At 41.5% G+C, this 21,667-nt stretch overlaps 1 protein-coding gene across 1 annotated transcript in view; it reads left to right on the top strand.

Annotated features, from left to right (window-relative positions):
• The first annotated feature begins 1,774 nt into the window (after window positions 1–1,774).
• Window positions 1,775–21,667, top strand: part of LOC148529055 (disintegrin and metalloproteinase domain-containing protein 10-like) — a 118,367-nt gene continuing 98,474 nt past the window's right edge. Inside the window, exons 1-2 of the mRNA XM_088469003.1 lie at window positions 1,775–1,848; window positions 9,202–9,352. Coding sequence (XP_088325129.1) covers window positions 1,791–1,848; window positions 9,202–9,352 — 209 coding nt within the window. The 5' untranslated portion in view covers window positions 1,775–1,790. The remainder of the gene's footprint in view (window positions 1,849–9,201; window positions 9,353–21,667) is intronic.

The raw sequence follows: 21,667 nt of genomic DNA, 5'->3' as shown, positions 1-21,667 counted from the left end.
TCCATATGTCCTGGGCGTAGTGGAATCAAAAAGTTTCATCAACTCCGTCTCAGATATCTAAGGGAGTTAAATTACTATTGGCTTACATAGCAGCAGCTTCAAATAAAACAATTCTATCCCAGTGGAAACATTTTGACCCTATTTCTATTTCTCTTATGCTACTTTGTTTAGCCTATCTCTACCAGATGGACTGGATCAAGTGTTCCATTGATGTAGAATCCCGAGCAGAGATATTATTTCTGATTTGGCTCCCCTATTTAGTCACTCTTCCACTAACTTCTAGAGAAAATGTTAGAAAAGTGGTTAGAATGACCACATGGTATAATATGGAGGTGCTTGCTAGAGGGTCTCCCCCATTTTAGGTAGGACGGTTACTACACATATTAAGAATTTGTCTGTTGCCACAAGTTTCTTAAATATTCTTTTTCTTTTATTGTTGTTCTGGACTTTGTTTTATTTTTTCTGTATATGTTTGTCTGTTTTGTTCTTATAGGACAGTGTATTTTTCTTACTGTAACTGTCATGTGTTTTTCTACAGTATCAACTGTATTGTATGATGTGATTTTCTTAATAAAAATATATATTTTTTAAAAATTAGTAATGCTGCTGGAGTGCTAACACTGTCAAGTCCTTCTATATCTGTATACTATTGTGGGACATAAATTTACACACTTGGGGGTATATTTACTAAAGTGCGTGTTTTTAGAAGTGAAGATGTTGCCCATAGCAACCAATAAGATTCTAGCTATTATCTTCTAGAAGGTGCAAGATAAATGTTAAGTAGAATCTGATTCAGTGGCAAACGCAGGATTTCCAGAGGGGGGTTTCCAAATGCTTAATTTTAGAGCGAGTGCGGCCTGTCAATGAAGAGGGCAGAATTAACTTAACCAGCTTTAATAAGCGTCATACAAAGTGTATTGTGTGTATTAATTCCAGCATATACAGGACCAGTGATCACAGTAAGCCATAAGATGCGTCGGTAGGCCATCCTGCCTGAGGTGAACGTATTTATTTTAGATGTGGGCACCATTCCAGACTATTGGAGCAAGTTCAGGAGCCTGGAGGAACAGAAGAAGAACCTACCGTAGAACGGCCCTGGACATATATGTACATATTTGGCTCTATAGCAGTGCATGTTTTCTAGATCTTCTAGTTGATGCACAGGTTATTTATTACTGGCTGATACATGTTGAAAGATCCACAGGTAGTGCTAATTATTTCATTTGTGATACTGAGAACATCATGCAGCACTAGTAACAATCTATTATATTACTATTTCTATTGTGGTCATGGTGTGGGCTGGGGAGGGGGGTTTCCAGGCAGACGGAAACCCCCCCTGCGTTTGTCTATGTGATTGGTTGCTATGGGCAACAACTCCACTTCTAAAAAGAAGCACCTTAGTAAATATACCCCTTATAGTAAGCCTGACATATATCTACAGCAAATGCTACTGTTTTGCAGTTGGATGCAACTTATAGCCCAATTGTATATATGCATGTTAGTACAGCTTTTCTTCTATGCATTTTTTAAATGTATTGCAACTACTTATGAATATCTGTTGACAGTCGTGTGTTATAGTGCTGGCCTTTCACCTGAAACTAAACTAAAATAGGTAAAAAAAACATGTTTGAATTCAGAACCAAATGTTTGCAAATACAAATTGTTTCATATTTGACTCTTTTCTCCAAAGCCAACATGTCCATGCATGTGCTATTAGGTAAGGGCTTGGCAATGCACTTCCTGATCCCCTGCAGCAAAATACTGTACCAGAGCACATACACAGCAGCACCATGCTCCTACTTCTGTGTGCTCCTGTTTTTCTGATATCTGCAGCTAATTTCCTGAATGGTGAGTACTTATATCACACTTTTTCACCCACAACTGGTGTTCTGTAAACTCACCCTCCCCTGTCAAACTCAGTAAATGTCAGGTAAACCTAGAGGTTTTTTTGTAACTCAGATCTGTAACATTCTCTCACAGTGATGGGTTCCTCACTGCAGTCCATCCTGTTTCCAAGACTGTAGATCAGTTGCAATGACAATTAGTTTTGCTCTTGCTGAAAATGGTCAGCTCACCCCTGGCTGCAATCACTGCCATTCTGTGGTCTGAGTATACCTAGTGCATGCAGTGTTCTTAGCATTTTGTGACCTCTCAAATAACATACATAAGGAAGAGGACTAATTTATGTAGATTAAATACATGAAAAAGGCAATTGTGTGTAACTGTCTTTGTAATGTAATGTAGAACATGATTCCTTTAGCTATACTTCCACAGTGATACTACTATAGCAACATTTTAAACCCTTAGTGTCTGCCTCTATGAAGGGACAGAACATCTTTTTGAATGAATAAACTATTCCCTGTGTTCTTTTTCTCATATTAATCTTTGTGGATGTATTGAAGAGTAATATTATTGTGAAGTGACAATACTGTATTTTGTTTGTAACTATAATATAAAAATTAAATTGACAGCGAGTTCTCTATTACAAGCACGATGCAGTTATGTAAATGTCATGCTGTATATCAAATTTTATTACATATATATAGCTGCATAAATGTAAGATACTATCAGAGGAGGTAACATTTGCTCCTGTTACTCCCCCATATCACTGATAAATGCCATGCATAAACATAGCTTAGTGGCAGCACAAATATTGGGGGTACTTCAGCACACAGAGCCAGTATGCTTTAAATGAATGTTACACAGCTGCCTTTGCTGAATGTACTCTTCTACCTTTCCTACAGTATGTTTATTCAGAAATTGTGTGCTGCTTATGCTATACAGGGGTCTATTTACTAAGCAGTGTTAGGAGACAGAGTGAAAAGTGATAAGAAAGTGATAAGGTACCAGCCAATCAGCCCCCAACTGTTATTTTTCAAACACAGCCTGTAAGATGGCAGTTAGGAGCGGATTGGCTGGCACCTTATCACTTTTCACTCTGTCTCCTAACACTGCTTAATAGACCCCACTGTATGTAGCACACACATGATGCTAGCTAGTATATATGGGATCGTATACTGCTTGAGTGTGAATTATAACGAAGCATGTTAGAGGTCACAGGGGAGTTCCACAAACATGTAAATGAGTGTTGTTAAACAGATTATTGCATTCAAACTTTTTATCTATTAATTATCAGTAAGGGATAATTTTTTGGGGTCTATGTATTAATAATCGCGGTACTGACGCGATTATTAACGGTCCATCTCGCCGGGGATATTTTCATTTTTAATAAAAATATCCCGGCTATGTACAACCGGAAAATCGCAGGGAAAGCGGTTGCAGTAACAGCTGCCCCCGCGAGTTATTACCCTGGCATTTAGGAGAAGTCTTTCACAGAAGTGAAAGACTTCCCCGGGGGAATCTGACACTGCGTATGCACACAGCGTCAGCTTCCGGAACTGGCCAGATGACTGCGGGGGAGAGATTGAAAGATCTCTCTCATGCATCGGGAGCCCCCATAGGCTAACAGTATTTTACACCATCTGAAGAAAAGCTTTGCTTTTTGGAGTTTAGTACATACTGTAGTGGTCAGATCATAGTTCCCATTGAAAATAATTGGGACTGCGATCTGCAGTGCTAATTAGCGCTTTGTTGGAGATTTCTGTGATGGTACATAGGATCGATAGATATTATTTTATTTAGAAACTTCAGTTTCTGCACAATTTTATGTAAAAATCAGCTTGATACATATGCCCCTTTATTACAATATCAAACAGTGAGTTTAACAATGCATTGCACATCTTTTCAACTTACCAATGACATGCAAAATAGAAATCATTAAACATCAGTGCTATAATGTCTGCATTTTATAATTTATATACTGTATATATATTTAAAGAAAAAAAAAAACCCCAAAAATTAGATTAGATGTGGAAGCAACTGACATACAAAAGAAAACCTATAATAATTCTAAGTAACAGAATAAATGTATTAGATATTTGAATAGAGTTACAAATAAACCATGGTTCCTATATGTGATCAAACTCATGTTTGTGGATTAGTTAGATGATGTTCTCCATGCTCGCTATAAACCATATATTGTTATGACTGTATGGATATGGGTCAGTGTTGACTATTTCCATAATATTGCAATAGAACATCTAGCTGTCTGAAGGACATTTACTATATTATAAACTTGTTATTGCTCTCAGCAAATCTTAACTTTGGGTGTCAAAAGGGATATACAGGAATTAATATTAAAAACATGATTATCTCACTTAAAAGAGAAAAAAATTCAGACTAGAATGTAAAATACTGTAAGTGCACAGTCTCACCAGGAGGGGAGAGGTTCCCAGACGCAGTCCTCAAGGCTCCCCAACAGTACAGGTTTTAGAGAAATCCATGGTTGAACACAGGTGGATTAATTAGTACCTCAATCAATTTGATTTAACCACCTGTGCTCAACCATGGATATCTCTAAAACCTGAACTGTTGGGGAGCCTTGAGGAATGCATTTGGGAACCTCTGTTTTATGTAATCTAATCGGGGACAAATACCATTTTGTGTGAATTTGATATGAATTCTCATTAATTGTAATAGAAATGGAAGATTTGACTACTAGTTGCTTGAAAGTCTGTTCAGCAGGGGTCTACACCTGGTGGATGGACAATATCCTGTTCCCGTTCTAAAGATGTGTCCACGCTCATCTTTGCTGCCACTGCGACTTGCTGCGGCATGCATGCTGCAAGTCTCGTGCCCGTTAATGGGTGCGTGCATCTCGTTTTCTCCTGTGATCCATAGGATCGCATGGTGTGAAAGCTGCTACGGCCTGACATATTGTGACATACAATTGCATGGAAAATCGCATGCCACAATGTGTGAGCACGTTTGCTGCACCGGCAGCAAAGATGAGCGTGTACACTTCTGTACCTTGTTTGAAAGCCGATTCTGCTGTGGAGGAATAAAGTATACAAAACAGAATACAGATAATACCCTCTTTCTCAACAATTTAGCCTTATGAAAAGTTTGTAAGAAAGAGCATATATGACAATAATAAAGAAATGTAGTTTGAGAGATACAGGGGGAATTCAATTAGCCGCGATAATGCGGTAACTTATGTGCAAAGGTTTTGCATCCTTTGTGTGCGAATTCTGCTTATTGCATCTATGCATGTACCTGTTTTTTGTGCAATTCAATCCCAAAAGTCACAAAGCGGCATTTGCCCGAAAATTATTCCTGCTTTTACCGGCGATAAGTATAAGTGACATTGGGGAATTCTGCCTGTACCCCACCCCCCCAAAAAAAGTGATATAGGTTAACAATATATAAGTTTATTAGTGGCCCTAATAAAAGTATATGGTGTTCTTAATTTGTGTCAAATGGCTGTTATATTTATTTTTCTATAACAGTGAAATAATGATAGAAAGTAAGTGTTTTTCACAAAATAAATGTTCTTTATAAATTGGGAGTGCCTAAATATGCCTATAAGTATATATTTTAAGACACTTTTACAAAGCTTCAAAATATGCATCTAACACCCACCTGCAATATTAAAAACACCTGCCCCATTTATACAGCAACCCCCAGTGGCTGGTTGGTACTTTATCTCCGTCCACTTTATTTCTCTTCAAGGCTTAGTTAATACATAGACCACTGTATTTGATAGATGTTAGGTAAAAGCTGATTTGTTGATATTGGCAATGTCTGCTCTTGTCCACTTATTCACTCTTTAGAAGATTTGATACATTTTCTCCATAGGTACAAATGTATTAGCATGAAAAATGCCTTTAAAAAAATTGGCGTATTAAATCCAGCAGCTACAGCATCGAAATATCACAGTTGCCCACATCTCACAGGCTATTATTGTCACAGACGTAGGATTTGGAGGCTGTGTTCCAGGCTGTGTCTTGGATCTGTTTAATTTGGTTCAGGTATGCTCTGGAAAGAACTGGGTTTGATGGAGTTCCTGCTCATGTAGTAATATGTCAGTTTCAGGGACCTTTGAGTAAATACTGAAGATCAACTAAGTTCCAGTTAGGAATGGAGGGTGACTGGACTCCAGGTATAATGGAGGATGGCTGGAACTCCAGGCAGGACCGGAGAGTAACTGGACTCCAGGTTCAATGAAGGATGGCTGGAACTCCGGGCAAGATCGGAGAGTATCTGGACTCCAGGTTTAATGGAGGATGGCTGGAACTGGCTGAACCGGAGAGTAACTGGACTGATGATATTATGGAGAATAGCTTGATACACACAGTAGCGTAGCAGTGAAAAATCAGCAGATACCTGATGGAGCACAGTAAGGAAGCTCACTAGATGAGGCTAAGAATCCTATTGCACTGGCAATTTGTTAGTGGGACAGGAGGTCCCTTTATATGGGCTGCTGGAAGCTGACTGGCTGAAAATTGAGGGGCAGCTGCTCCATAGGTGGAAACAGTGTCACATGACTCAATCCAAGATGGGTGCGCCCATCGTCCCCGGATAGCGGCAGCCAGACCATGTGGGACGCCCGATCTGCCGCAGTAGAGAGACTGCAGATGCCTGCGGGGACTTGTTGGAGAAGACAGAGCTGCTGCAGCACCATGTGAGTGCCGAAGATGCCGCGGGAGAGCGCCTGCAAAGGTAAGTAGTGGGGTCTGGTTCTGGAGTCTCTGTGGTAGCGTGTGACAATTATACAGTATTTGGACCAGAGGCAGATTCAATTAGGGGAACCGCACCAACTGCCAGTGAGCCCTGGCCAGTGATGTTTGGAAGGGCGATTGGTGTGGCCCCCCTTATTTGAATTTTAGAATGCACACCACCTCTGGAACTGCCACTGATGTGGACCATTGTATTTCTGTGCTAAGGAATCTAGGGAGTGCCAATTTGTGCTATCTGTGAAGTCATAGACAAATTTTGGTATACTTGGTAGACTCTTGCTGTCCCATATAGAACTTAAAGGAGAAGGAACAGGAATACCAGATTGAGCAGGACAAATTAGTTGATGGATTATCAGTGATGTCTTTATTTCTTCCTATGTACTTTTTAGTTAAAATTGAAGACATGGATGAAAACCCTGCTCCATCTGTTTCAATTTGGACCAGAGATGCAGGCTTTGGTTTAGCTACCTACGTAAGTGGTTGCCTTAAATTTGAATATTTGGTAGACCTCTGCCTCAAGTGCTTCTAGTAAGTGTCAAGAATTTAAGACTAGGGGGTTTGTCTCACCAGACAAATTTGGAAATTAATTTCTGTACTTGGCACAGTGCCTCAGATGGCAAACCTACTGGTATTGTCTCTACAAAATAAAGAATTCTTGGTAAAATATGAATTTATTTGGCAGTCATCTTTTATTGACCATTAAATCAAGTTGTGTCTCCATGACAATATATATCTCAATTTAATTTTTGCTAAGAGGCTAAGGATATTTAACCAGTTAAAGTTTTGGGCCAAATGTAGTTTCTCATTTTGAGCATTATAAATAGGTAATGTCTCTGATTTAGCATAAGTTAATCAGTAACCTAATAGAATATGAGTAAGCTCATTGTCAGAACAGTCCAAGATTTGGTACAAGGGTGCACAAAGGTTCTGTATCAGCAGAAGTAGGAAGGCACTTAGCCTTATACCAGTCCAAGGTTTTGTACACTAATTTATTAGATAACAAGGGTCAGGCAAAGCAAGGTCAGGTATTATCAGCAGTTCTGGTACACAGGAATCAGAATGCAAGTGACCAGGCACTAAAGAGATTACTGTAGGTCAGTAATCAAAGCCAGGGCTGTAACTAGAGTAGTGCGACCAGTGCCATGGCACAGGGCACTGCAAGACAGGGGGTGCTATTTGGACCTGTCAATTTTCCTGTTTATTATCATTTTCACTTGTAGCTTCCTCTTCTTTTATCCCCAGCATCTCCTGACTTCCCCTATCTCTTCCCTGTCCCTTCCCCATGAGGCTGTGGTCCTTTTTCAGATGTCCCTATTTAAAAAATGGGAAGGGGTGGGGGGGCACCAATGCTCTCTCTGGCACAGGGCACCAAAAAGTCTACTTACGGCTCTGATCAAAGCCATTATATCAAAAACCATGCTAGAGTCCTCCGTCAGAGACCCCTGCATCTTCCCATGCGCTGGTGTCATCGCGGCTTGCTGAGTCACCGGCCGCTGCTTTCAGGGGAATCCAGAGTGGGGCCTATGCCAGAAGGTGGTTCCTTGCATCCCCGCTGTTGCCTAGCTGTTCCTGCTGCCTCTCCATGCACTTCCTGTGCTTCTGCATGCCAGACATCCGGATCATGGGCGCGGCCATCTTGGATCAGGTCAGGTGATCCAACCCCATCCAGTCAGCAATGCTCTCAAGTGACTCGAGCCAATCACCATCTGGCCAGGGGTATAAAAGCCCTTCCCTGACTCTGTCTCATTGCCAGTACAATAGTGCTCTTGCCCTAACCAGACCTATGCTTTTGTGCCCTGCTGTTTCCAGTTCCAGTTCACCTGTGACTCTGTTCCTGTGTACTCCAACCGGGTATACTTCTGCCCAATCCAGCACACTCCATCCCAGAGTTCTATTCCAAGTGCTCACCCAATCCAGCACACTCCATCCCAGAGTTCTATTCCAAGTGCTTCCCCAATCCTGTATACTCCATCCAGGAGATATAGTCTACTCTACTACAGTATTCAACTCATCTACAAGTTCTACAGTATTTAACCCTGCAATTGTCCTCCACAGTACCCCCTGAACCTCAGAGACTTTTTTGTTTGTTTTAAGTATCTGCAGTTGTGCATCTCTGCACCAAGGACTTTATTTACCATCACTCAGTTAGTCCTCTTTCATCTGTATGTTAAATAATTACATTAAACCATCTAAATTCAAACTCCCTTCTGGTCCAAGTGTCTGTCACTCAACCCAGCTCGGGTTCACCCTTTCCAATTTCCCAGCCCATGACACATGGTCAGAATACAGAGACTTTTTCCAGAGCATGTTGTGGAGTAGTGGTGCAAGTAACACTGGCAATTACCTAGCACTGACCTTTTATAGTACTAGTGGTTGGAGACTTCGGGCAATCTGTGAATGGGTGATTTGGATTCCATAAAGCTGGAGACTCGCCCCAGGTAAGACTTTCCTGCTGTCAACCTTTTACTTGTCAAAGCAAACAGATGAAGAGAAAGCACTAACACATCAGGTAGTATTTTCAGATTTAGTTTCCTATTAATATGCTACAGTGAGGAATTAGAATAAATAAAAAAAATATATAATGTGTTATATGTAACACTTGTATCCATAATTCATTTTATAGGAAGTTATTGTGGCAAAACCAGACCATTTCTGAAGTATTATGAGACCCTATCATATGATAGGGATAGACTTCTTCAAAATCACCAGAGATCAAAACGAGCTACAAATGAAGTGGAAAGAATAATACCCCTAGAGCTTTTTGCATACAAAAGGTAACACCTGGGAATAACATAGCGTGCAACTTTTTGCAATATAAAAAAAATTGTGCAGTTGTAACTTGTATACTCAAAACTTGTGCAGTCCTAAGGAAACCTTGTTTGCAACTACAGAGGTAATTATTGGAGGAGATGGACTTCAAATATTATATACTTTTTCATAATTTTTTTAAATTGTATTTTATTGCTTTTTCAATATAAGTGACAAGTACATAAAACATAAACACAATTAAGACATGTTATTACAGAAAATGTTTCGATGAAGAAATCCCACTAGACATTGTTTGTCTCAAAAATAAAATTAATACAACTAATACAAACTGTATTGCAAGACTAGAAACAACATAAAGACATCAGATTTGTATAGTTTGCATATAATAGATCTTTGGATTACTGTAATATTGTAATATTGAATTAATATATCACAATTAACAAATGAGAATTATGCTTTCTTCCATCGATGAAAAAGGAAAAGACAAATTACAAACAATTTAACAGACTAAATTAGCTAGACATTGCCAAATGATACAAGAAAGAGGGGGGAGGGAACACCGCTTTGAGAGATAAGGGAGGGAGGGGGGAGGCATAAACATTTCCCAGCCTGAGTATTCTCCAATATATATTCAATAATCATTAAAACAAAATAAAATCACTGAATGCTTCTTAGAAGGAACCAATTAGTATCTTTAAACAAACTAACTATATGAGTTTGGGATAAGGAATCCAATGACTCTATATATTTCCCCCATTTCTTGTAGAATCTTTAAATTCCTCAATCCACTTCTGGTACTGTTGCTTGTCTCTCAAAATAAAGAGTTTTTAATAGCATTATCTTAACCGTTGCCAGTAAAGGGGCTTTTTTGGAAGTCCACTTCTGCAGAATCACCTTCCTTGCAATGGTAACTATGATGTTAGAATAGGTAATAAATGAGTAAGGGAAGTCGAAATCTACCAATTTCAGAAATCTGTGCATAAAAGTGCTAAAGGATCTAGAAATATATGAATTCCAAAGGTTAGGTTTATAAAATTAATTATTTTGTGCTAAAATCTTTAATTTTTGAACACCTCCAAAAGTTATGATGGAAAAGTGCCTTTTGGGCTGTGCATTTTGGACATTGACCAGATTCCTCTATAACCATATGCATGCGTTGGCCTTGAGTAATATAAGCTCTATGAATGGTGCAAAAATGTACTTCTTGGAGATTTGCAGAGGGGAGATATTTTAAAGGAAGTTCCATTGAGGTCAGTAGCTCTGCTGACGTGAAACCCACTGGAAAATCTTGTATCTATTTATCATGTAGCTTTTCCATAATTTGGTTTTGTCAGTAGACATAAGATCTCAATAAAGGTATTTATTTTTATAAGAGATGGTTGATATGAAAGACAATAATTTTTGCAGAACATCATCATTCTTTAATATACGGATTTGAGTGGTAAAAGTTTATATAATGTCTTATTTGCAAGAACATATAGAGATGAGTATTTGGAAGGTCAAAAGTTGTTTTTAACATTTTTTATTGCAATAATACCTTTTGATTTCTATAATTTAAATTGAACATTGTCAAGCGCTGGAGAAAAGCAAGGATTACCACATAAGGGTATGTATTTAGAGACTGTATGGTTCCCAGTTACAAGTTTATTAATTTTTATCCAATAAAGATAGGTGTCTTTAATAAGAGGGTTATCTTTTAACACTGTAGGGAAAAGATTGTGGGGCGTATGTAAGAGGGCCTCAAGTGAAAGTGGAGAAACCAAGGCTTCTTCGATGTGCAGATTAGTATAAATAGATCGGTTAAGTATCCAGTCAGAAATGTATCTAAAAAATATAGCATACATATATAATTTTAATATTAGGAATGGCTAATCCTCCCTCACTTCGCCTTAAATATAATTTGGACATCAAAATTCTGGCTTTTTTCCCCAGACCAAAAAAATTTTGAGAATATTTTTGAACAAAAAACCAATCTGAGGTTGTGAGGCTCAAAGGTATCATCTGTATAATATACGATAATTGGTGAAAATGATATTTTTTTATAACAGCCGCACGACCTAGCAAAGACAAGGGTAATGAGACCCAATCTTCAAGTTGTTTAGCAATTTTTTTTACTGGGGTAAAATTGGTTTTGTATAGGTGTCACGATCCGGTGCAAGTGTTCGTCTGTGGAGGACGGTGAGCCGGGGGGTTCGGGTGACTAGGAAGTGACTGTAGCTAGGTCTCCTAGTTTCAGCCGAACCCAGGTTTGGCTAGACCTGCCCAGAGGCGCGGAGTCTAACTCACTTTGTAGTTTTCTCCAGAGACCCCTCCAATTGGGATTTGGAATTCCACTGCACCAAGTGAAGAGGTTGCGGCCCTCTGGACAGGTACCTGGGAATGGCAAAAGACCGGAAACTATATTAAACTAAGCAAATGCTAGAGCACTGGAGATAAACTGGATGCTTTGAATATTAGAATGGAACAGAATACTGGAACACAATTAGAAATCCTGATCACAGGCTTGCATGAGATTACTGAGAAAAGTACTGAGAATCGCTGAGAAATCCAGGGTTGAATAGCACAGCAGCTCAGGGAGAAGTGGACACTGGCAGGTACTGGAGTTTGCTAAATGTGCAGGTGCTGGCTTACACAGACAAACACAGAGCAGACTGGACACATGCATATACTGGTAATAGTTACATATGCAGGTGCAGATTTGCACAGAAAAACACAGATGTAGACAGGCTGAGAATGCTAAAATGCAGCTGGGAGCTAATAGTAATAGCAGGTAATCTGACACCTCAGTGACGCAGGGTAATAGCCACAGAACTTAACAGCACTAAACAAGACACACAGTCATAGAAAACATGAAAGACAGGATACTGGGAGGGATCTAATCTCTCAGACTGAGAATAGTATGGAAGCTATACTGGAAACTATAGAACTGTGAACAGGCTGAGCAACACTCTAAAGGAAATAGCACAGAGCTACACTGGTGAGTATCACAGGCACTGGAACAATGAAGTTGAACAGCAGGTTCCTGTTCCTAGAGTCAGACTTAAATACCCCTGGGTAGCTGATCATTGGATCAGAGGGTCAGCAGATTGACCACAGGACTACCATTTGGAGAGACTAGACAGGTGATAAGAACCAACATGGCTGCACCCATGCCCAGCACCCCGGAAACCAGGACACACACATGGAAGCCCTAGCGGACCCCAGGGAGAATACTCAGTCACCACTCACCTCCACTCCCAGCGTCTGGACACCTAAGCCCAAGGACACCAGCGCAGAGGTGAGTAGTGGCCGATCCCAGGCCGCATCCTGACAATAGGTCAGACAATTTAGTGGGAATATGCATTCCCAAATATTTCATAGGGGATGATAGGAATTTAAATTGATCTAACTTTTCCCGAATTGATTTCGGGACAGGAATTCCACCTAATGATAAAATTTCAGATTTCTCTGAATTTATTTTATAGCCTGCAAAGGCTTCAAATGGTGAAATAGTATGTAGTAAGTTAGGTATTGAGTGGAGAGGGTCTGTTATAAAGAGCAGCATGTCATCTGCATATAGTGCAAGTTTGACTTCTTCATTATTTATCGAAATTCCTTTAAAGGATGTGTTGGAGAGTAAGGCAATAGCTAATGGTTCTATGGCTGCAGCAAAAAGAAGGGGAGACAAGGGGCACCCCTGTCTTGTCCCTCTATAAATATTGATCGATTCTGATAGATATCCATTGCACATGAGTTGTGATTGGGAACTAGTGTATATTGTTTCTATAAGTGCAACAACTTTGTTGGGAAAGCCGAAGCGAGAAAGGGTCACAAACAAATGGTCCCACGAGACCATATCAAATGCTTTTTCAGCGTCTATGGCCATTAAACAGGGGGATTCACATGAGTTCTAGATTCAGCCCAGTAAGCCACGGCGTAGGCTTTCCTAATATTACAGGTTGAATGACGGCCCCATATAAATCCCGTCTGGTTTTGGTGTATTATATCTGGGAGAAGTAGCTTAAGCCAATCAGCTAATATTTTGGTAAAAATTTTGTAATTGACATTTAATAGAGATATTGGTCTGTACGACCCAGGTTGCTCTAAGTCCCTTCCCGGCTTCGGCAATACCCGAATAAGAGCCGAATTAAAATACCGGGGACTTTTACTATTTTCCAATATATAATTGAAGACAGTAGTGAGTGTCTCTGAGACTGTTAAGCTGGCCATACACCTACATGACCAGCATAAGATCCAATTCATCATACGATTTCCCTGTGACTCCCCGGAGCTCCCTGGCAGTCCCGACAGTATTTTTGTTGTTTTTCTTAGCACAGGATCTGTCGTAAGACCGATCCTGTGTCTCACAGTCTCATAAGGGAAACAGTCATTGAAATGACTTGAATTTCCGCACGATGGATCGCATGAACAAAACAAATGGCACGATCTGCACATGATACGATGGACAAGATGTGCTGCACATGTGATCATAAGATCTGATTATAGGAGCTGCGGGAGCACGCATCGGATCGTATCTTGCTAAAAAAATACACGATTTTCACAAGATCCATCTTATGACCTGTCGCAAATCGGGCAAACGGACCAAAATTGTGCAGGTGTATGGCCAGCATTTGAAAGAATTTTATAAAAATCACCAGTAAATCCGTCTGGACCTGGGGCTTTAGACTGCTTTAAACGTGAGATACCATTTTGTACTTCTAATTGAGTGATAGGGGCTAGTAAAGTGGAAACATTTGTGGGGTCTAACATGGGTAAGGAGACATTTGACCAAAACAATTCCTTTGCTGTTGGATTTACAGTAGGTTTGGACAGAGCCGGCCCTAGCCAATTTGGTGCCCTAGGCAAAATTTTGACTGGTGCCCCCTAGCAGATAATCCCACCACCTATGTTATGGCCAGTATACACTAGTGTACCGAGCTCATTAGTGATGAGACCCGATGGGGTGCCGGCATCGGCAAATGCATACACAATTGCCGATGCTAGCAGCAAAGAAATTATGGCCGGGGCCATGCTGCATTTGGCAGCATAGCCTTTGCTAACGATGCTGCCCATCAGACCTGCATGTAGGTCCGAGGAGCAATGTCGCTGTCAACGAGCGGGGTATTGAGTAAAATGCACTCTCACCATCAATCTTCACAGAAGTGGGCTGCACAGCTTCTTACACACACATATGTATATGTATATATATATAAATATATATATATATATATATATATGCACATATATATATGAAGCAGAAGGTGCGGCACTCACGGACCAAACTTGAAGAATACAACGGTGAACCAGGTAATAACGTTTCAGTTTTTTATAACTGTCTTCAGAAAATGCAAACATATAAAAGACACATACCTTAAATAGCCCCTCACCAATCACCAGGTGGATAATTACCGGCGTTTCTACAGCGTGGACATCACCACTCTTCCTGCTGTATCTGGCCGTAAGAGATGACATCACCACGATCGACACACACCATGTGATTCCCCCAACCAGCATTGCTAAGCAACCATATAACAAATAACCAAATGTCAGTAATCGAGAGCATATTACATTATGTAACAGACAGAGCATGTTCATACAATGATAACAATAAAAATGAAAATAGCACACATCTGAGAATAACACTGCCCATATAACACTGCTAGCTAAGATGAAAATGAAGCTGATAAGTGGCCAATTTGCATAAAGGTATCGACTTGCCCAGTCAGAGATCGTGAATACCATAGCACTATGCATTTGCATAATGACAACGTAGAATATGCTACTCTTATATTAATACACACCGTAAGGAACCCATATACAGAGATAAAATACAGAAAGGAAAAATAAAGGAAAAAATATAATAATAATAATAATAATAATAATAATAAATAAACTGACCCTCCGACCAAAGTAACTACTAAGGCAGATTACATTCAAACTAGCTCACTAACTAGTAGAATAACATCTCTCTCTCTCTGTATATGTGTATGTATGTGTGTGTATGTATGTATGTGTGTATATACATACATACATACACACAGGCGTAACTGGAAATATGTGGGCCCAATAGCAACATTTTAAGTGGCCCCCACCAACTCTCGTGTGTGTGTGTGTGTGTATATATGTGTGTATATATATATATGTGTGTGTATATGTATGTATGTGTATATATATATATATATATATATATATATATATTTATATTATGTGTGTGTGTGTGTGTCTATACAAATACATGCAGTGATTGTGCAGAACGGAAATATTTGAGTGCCGAGGAGCCCTCGCTTTAAAAAATTGGGGTCCTACTCAACTATTTCTCGGTCCCATTACATATTATGGAGGGTGAGGGCAGGCAGCAGGGGGTAAAGCTGGGGTAGAGGGGAGCAAGAGCAGGCAGTGCTGGGGATAGTGAAAGGGTAAGGGGAGATACCAGCTGGTACAGTACTGTGGGCAAGGAGGGGGTTAGGGGTAGGCAGTGCTGGGGGTAGAGAGGGGGTAAGGGTGAGTAGTAGATGGGGCAATACTAGGGGCAAGAAGAAGTTAGGGGCAGGTAGTGCTGGGGTAGGGAGCAGCTGGGGCAGTTCTGGGGGGGGGGCAAGGATTGGGTTAGGGCAGGCAGTACTGGAGGAGGGAGGGATCACTGGTAAACAGCATCTGGGGCAGTATTGGGGGTCAAGGAGGATTTTAGGGGTAGGCAGTGCTAGGGCTAGGAAGGAGGTAAGGGTAGATAGAAAGGCAGCTTTCTTTAAGTAGTAGTATTAGTAGCTGGCCTCCACCACCAAACATCCAAATGTACTTTTGTAAACTATTGCTACGTTACTTATGTGCCAGGGCCTACCTCCCACCTGGTGCCAGGGACTGCCGCTGGGTGCCGGGGCTGTCCTGCCTCTGCGCCTATCCTGCTGCTGCCAGGTGCCATAGCCTACCTCCCGCTGTAGCCATCCTGATGCTGAGTGCTGGGGCTGTCCTAACACCGGGTGCGGGGGCCAGCCTGCCGCCTGGGCCATCCTGCCAGAGGCTACCTTCCTGCCAGGGCCATCCTGCCAGAGGCTACCTCCTGCCGGGGCCGTCCTGCCAGAGGCTACTTCCCGCCGGGGCCATCCTGCCAGAGGCTACCTCCCATTGGGACATCATGTGCGGGGGCCAGCCTGCCACCTGGGTCTTCCTGCTGCCGGGTGTTGAGTAAGTGGCCGCTGGGTGCCGGGGCCATCCTGCATCTGGGGGCATCTTGCTGCCGGGTGCCAGAGCCTACCTTCCGCCGAGGCCATCCTAACACCGATTCCTGGGGCCGTCCTGATGCCGGGTGCTGGGTCCAGCCAGCCGCCTGGGCCATCCTTCCAAAGGCTACCTCCCACCGGGGCCATCCTGCCAGAGGCTACCTCCCACCGGGGCCATCCTGACGTCATCGGCGGGGGCCAGCCTGCCGCCTGGGTCGTCCTGTTGCCGGGTGTCAGGGAAGCGGCCGCTTGTCCCTCTCTGCTGATGTGATGTAAGATGGAAGGTACGGGGCACCTACTGTAGCTGCACGAGTGCACATGGAAGGAGGAGGGGAGGACACTAACACTGAGTGACACCTACACGGTCCAACTTTTATTTTTCATAAAAGTTTTATCAAATATTTAGTGTTTGCATGCTGGAGGATGATCTAGAACCGTCCTCCCATCTTATTGATGGAATTATAGGGGATTTGTAAGAACTATGTAATAGGTTAGATAGCAGTTTACCCACTCGATTTCCATGTTTATGATATCTAAAATCCTTTTGGAAGGAGTATCTCCATAAAATTGAAGCGTTTCATCATAATGCTGTTTTATCGAGAGTATGCCAACCTGGATTGGGGAGAGGCTAATTGTTTATAATTTTGAGTAGCATCTGTCAGATTTTGCTCGGCCGTACAAAATTTCTTGGTATATTGTTATCGAGATTGTGTGGTATATGAAATTATTGAGCCTCTAATCACGGACTTGGCCGTCTGCCAGAATAAGAGGGGATCTGAGGTGGCATGCTGAAGATTATCAACTTTATATTCTTCCCAGAAAGATTCCATCTTATTACGGAATTTAATAGAATCTGCTAAATGATTTGGGAAACGCCACTGCCTATGTGACCCTCGATCAATCCCGGTTGCAAATGAAAACCATACTAATGCGTGGTCGGAAACACTCATTCGTTCAATTTCAGAAAATATAATTCTAGAAAACAAAGAATCTGACACAAATAAATAATCGATTCTAAATAAGGTCCCGTGGGCAGCTGATAGGCAGGTAAATTCTTTGTCAATAGGGTGTTTAGCCCTCCACACATATATAGTATTAAGTTGGTCACTAAGCCAAGTAATATCATTTTTGGGGAGGTGAGAGCTGGCAGGAATAGGGGTGTTTCTATCCATATACTCAGAAGTAATTAAGTTAAAATCACCCCCTAAAATCATTTTGCAAGATGAATAAGGCAAAAGAAGATTGGAAATCTGCTCGAAGAATGATCTCTTGTATAAATTAGGGGCATAAACGTTACAAAGAATATATCTGTCATTATTAAGCATTATGGGGGTCATTCAGACCCGGTCGTTAGCGCCGATGCGCTCGGACCGGGTCGATGGCCCCCCACAGAGCATGCGCAAGCCAGTGCCGGTCGTAGCGGGTCTCGATCTAAAGGGGGCGAGCTGTCGATGTTGATTGACAGCTCACCCCGTTTGGAAGGCGGGCCGGGGGGGTGGCAGCCCAAACGGAGGCATTCCCATGGGGACGCCTACCGTTTGTGGGAGGCCCCACTGACATCACTAGTGATGTCAGTGGAGAGCTTCCGGCTCAGACAGAGCCAGAAGCTCTCCGGGGCTTACGACAAGGGAGACCCTACCCTAGGGTCTCGTTCGTAAGCCCCGATGGTCGCAATGGTCACGATGGCCTAACGACCGCAACAGAGGCGGGCGGTCAGGAAACAAGCGGCCGCCCAGTTTCTGAGCGACCGCTTGCATCCTCCAACCGAATGAGGCCCAATGTCTGCCAGGACAAATCTACCCGTGGGATCTGTAACAATATCATTAATAGAAATATTAAGATTCTTGGATACAAAGATTGCAACACCTCTCGATTTAGAATAAAATGTGAAGAAGCAATTACCATCATATTTGAGGAATTTAATTTAAGCATCTCTGGAGGGAGTAAGTGTAGTTCTTGTAGAAATACTATATCTAAATAAAGTTTGCGTAGATAAAGTAATATCTTTTTTTTCTTTTGATAGGTGAGTTGATACCACCTACGTTTAGAGAACCAATCTTAAGTTCCTCCATTTATTGCAGCATTTTTTGTATATAAAATCAAAAGAGAAAAGGGTTTTGGAGTTGATTCAAGATCAGGAAACTTGTATTTCCAGTTGGTGTTATTGAGTAAGGTAAGAAGAAGGGTAGGAAGACACAATAGGTAGGGAAGACCAATACAGACAAAAATTTGCAATATATAAGAGATAGGTGAGGCCTAAACGAGGCCATAAGAAATATTGACTATAGAACTTCACGGTAATAGCCATTTTAGTCAAATTATTAGGGAATGGAGCAATTAGCTCCTAACCCATATCCAACATTTTACATATAGTTAGTTTTCAACCCTAGTATGTTAGGGACCTACCCTAATGAGGTTACCTGGATATGGTGGGTAGGCCCATAACCTTGGCCATGATTATGCTAAAAACCTCTCTTGATTGCAAAATTTTATTGCATTTATATATTATTAATGATTTGGAGTTGTGCACCTGAGATTTGTCTGTTTCTGTGCCAGCTCCGGTGAGTAGTCTTGGAAGATAAGGATTTTTGAATCTTTCCAAACAAGATCTCTCTTCCATCTGGATGCATGCCACATATCTTCTTTATGCAGAAATTTAAGGCATTTAAAGAGAACTACTCTTGGTCTGGATGGATTCGATTGCCTAATTGGACATGTTCTGTGTGCCCTTTCAATTACTAGATCTCCGCATTCCTCGTCTATATCTAGCAATTTTGGGAGAGATTGCTTTAGAAATTTGTATAAAGCCGGTCCCTTAATAGACTCAGGTATGCTGACTATTCTGAGATTGTTCCTGCAGGATCTGTTTTCCAGATCGTCTAACTTCTCCCATACCTGCGAAACTGATTTCTGTAAAGAGGCTGTAAGATCTTTCAGAGTGTTTAACTCTTGAAATTGTCCCCTACTGGATGTTCAACAGTGAAGAGTCTCTTGACAGTTGTTTATATTGACTCTTAATGTCATTAACCGCCTGTTGTAATGCTGCTGCTGCTTGTGTTTTAGCCTGTTCAGCTAATAATGGCTGAACTGTTTCTTTCACTGCCTGTATTATATAAAAAAGTAAGGGGAGCAATCACAGTACCTGGTGGGGCTGGAGAAGCAGCCCTAAAGGATATTTTGCCCTGTTTCTTCAGGTCCTGTTGTGGCAAAGGCATTTGCTGACTGGCATCTGTGACAGGAGCGGTGGCCATCTTGGGCGCGGCTGCGCATTCACTCTCCTTTGCTTTCCGCGGTTTCCCCGGCATCATGGAGGAGAAAAATCTCTCCATCCGATAGGAGACAAGTCTCCTACAGGCAAGGCTGGCAGGGGGGCTGCAAACTGGAAGCCACTTGCGGCTTTAGCAATGGTAAATGGCAGACGGGTAACAGAGCTCAGCAGAGATGCTTCCAACTCCATTCTCGCCGAAACTGGAAGTCAACATTATATACTTTCTAAACTCAAGGAGTGCCTAATGAACATAGGATATCTGTTTTTCCCCCCCAAAAAAACAAATTTCTAGCAGCTTATTTATCACAGAAACAGTTTAAGCATACAATGTATGAAATATCAACCTTCAGTTTAACAAATATGAGGAAGCCTGAGCAGAGTTTGGACTTGGTAGGCTTTACCTTAAGTGAACATAAAGTCAGAGCACATGTAAAACATATATCAATTTTACAAGTGGTGATAAATGTGATCAGTAACCACCCACTCAGATGTTAATGAGCCCATACCTGCGGCCAAAGCATCTTTAAATTTATTGTAATCTGTAGCTATTTGATGAATCACTGATCCCTTTAAAGAAAAATTGCCTGTTCACCACTTAGGGCTATACAGTGGATGCCAAGCCCAAAATGTGTTTTTCTGTATGTTGCATGTGCAGTAAATGTTCTTCTGTGTGATCCAAACACCTCAAACTTCGATTCGTCTGTCTATAACACTTTTTTCCAATCTTCCTCTGTCCAGTGTCTGTGTTCTTTTGCCCATATTAATCTTTTCCTTTAATTGGCCTGTCTCAGATATGGCTTTTTCTTTGCCACTCTGCCTAGAAGGCCAGCATCCCAGAGTCACCTCTTCACTGTAGGTGTTGACACTGGCGTTTTGTGGGTACCATTTAATGAAGCTGCCAGTTGAGGACATGTGAGGCGTCTATTTCTCAAACTAGAGACTCTAATGTACTTGTCTTCTTGCACAGTTGTGCACCGGGGCCTCCCACTTCTCTTTCTACTCTGGTTAGAGCCAGTTTGTGCTATTCTCTGAAGGGAGTAGTACACACCGTTGTAGGAAATGTTCAGTTTGTTGGCAATTTCTCGCATGGAATAGCCTTCATTTCTAAGAACAAGAATAGACTGTCGAGTTTCACATGAAAGTTCTTTTTCTGGCCATTTGGAGAGTATAATCGAACCCACAAATGTGATGAGATACTCAATTAGCTCAAAAGAAGGCCAGTTTTATAGCTTCTCTATCTAGCAAACCCGTTTTCAGCTGTGCTAACATAATTGCACAAGGATTTTCAAGGGTTTTCTAATCATCCATTAGTCTTCTAATGCCCTTAGCAAACACAATGTACAATTAGAACGCTGAAGTGATGGTTGCTGGAAATGGGCCTCTATACACTTATGTAGATATTCCTTTAAAAAAACAGACGTCTGCAGCTAGTATAGTCATTTACCACATTAACAATGTATAGAGTGTATTTCTGATTAATTTAATGTTATCTTCATTGGAAAACACAGTGACCCCAAACTTTTGAACGGTAGTGTATATTGCCAGACTCCTCCATATACCACTTTTATGCCATCAGAACAATCCAGATACCTGTTATATGCTTTCAGACCTGTCCCCCCAGGATGCCTCATGTTGTCAGACCCCTTCAGGTGAACGCATGCAATGAAGTGGGTAAGCACTCTTTCCTTCTCCCACTCCCACAGGAGCACACCGATTCTGACCTCCCTGCATTGTGAATAGGAGGGGGTCACTTGACGCATCAGCAGGTGCTATCCAATGCCATCTGCAATGTCACAACCCTGTTTCTGCTGGTCAGAGTGTCATGCCTGGCATACATTCTGTGGATTGCAGATGCA

The sequence above is a fragment of the Taudactylus pleione genome, unplaced genomic scaffold, assembly GCF_031769625.1.
Source record: "Taudactylus pleione unplaced genomic scaffold, aTauple2 ptg000087l, whole genome shotgun sequence".
NCBI classification, from domain to species: domain Eukaryota; kingdom Metazoa; phylum Chordata; class Amphibia; order Anura; family Myobatrachidae; genus Taudactylus; species Taudactylus pleione.
Note: the sequence above shows the minus strand (reverse complement) of the source record. Positions and strands in the feature narration are given on the sequence as shown.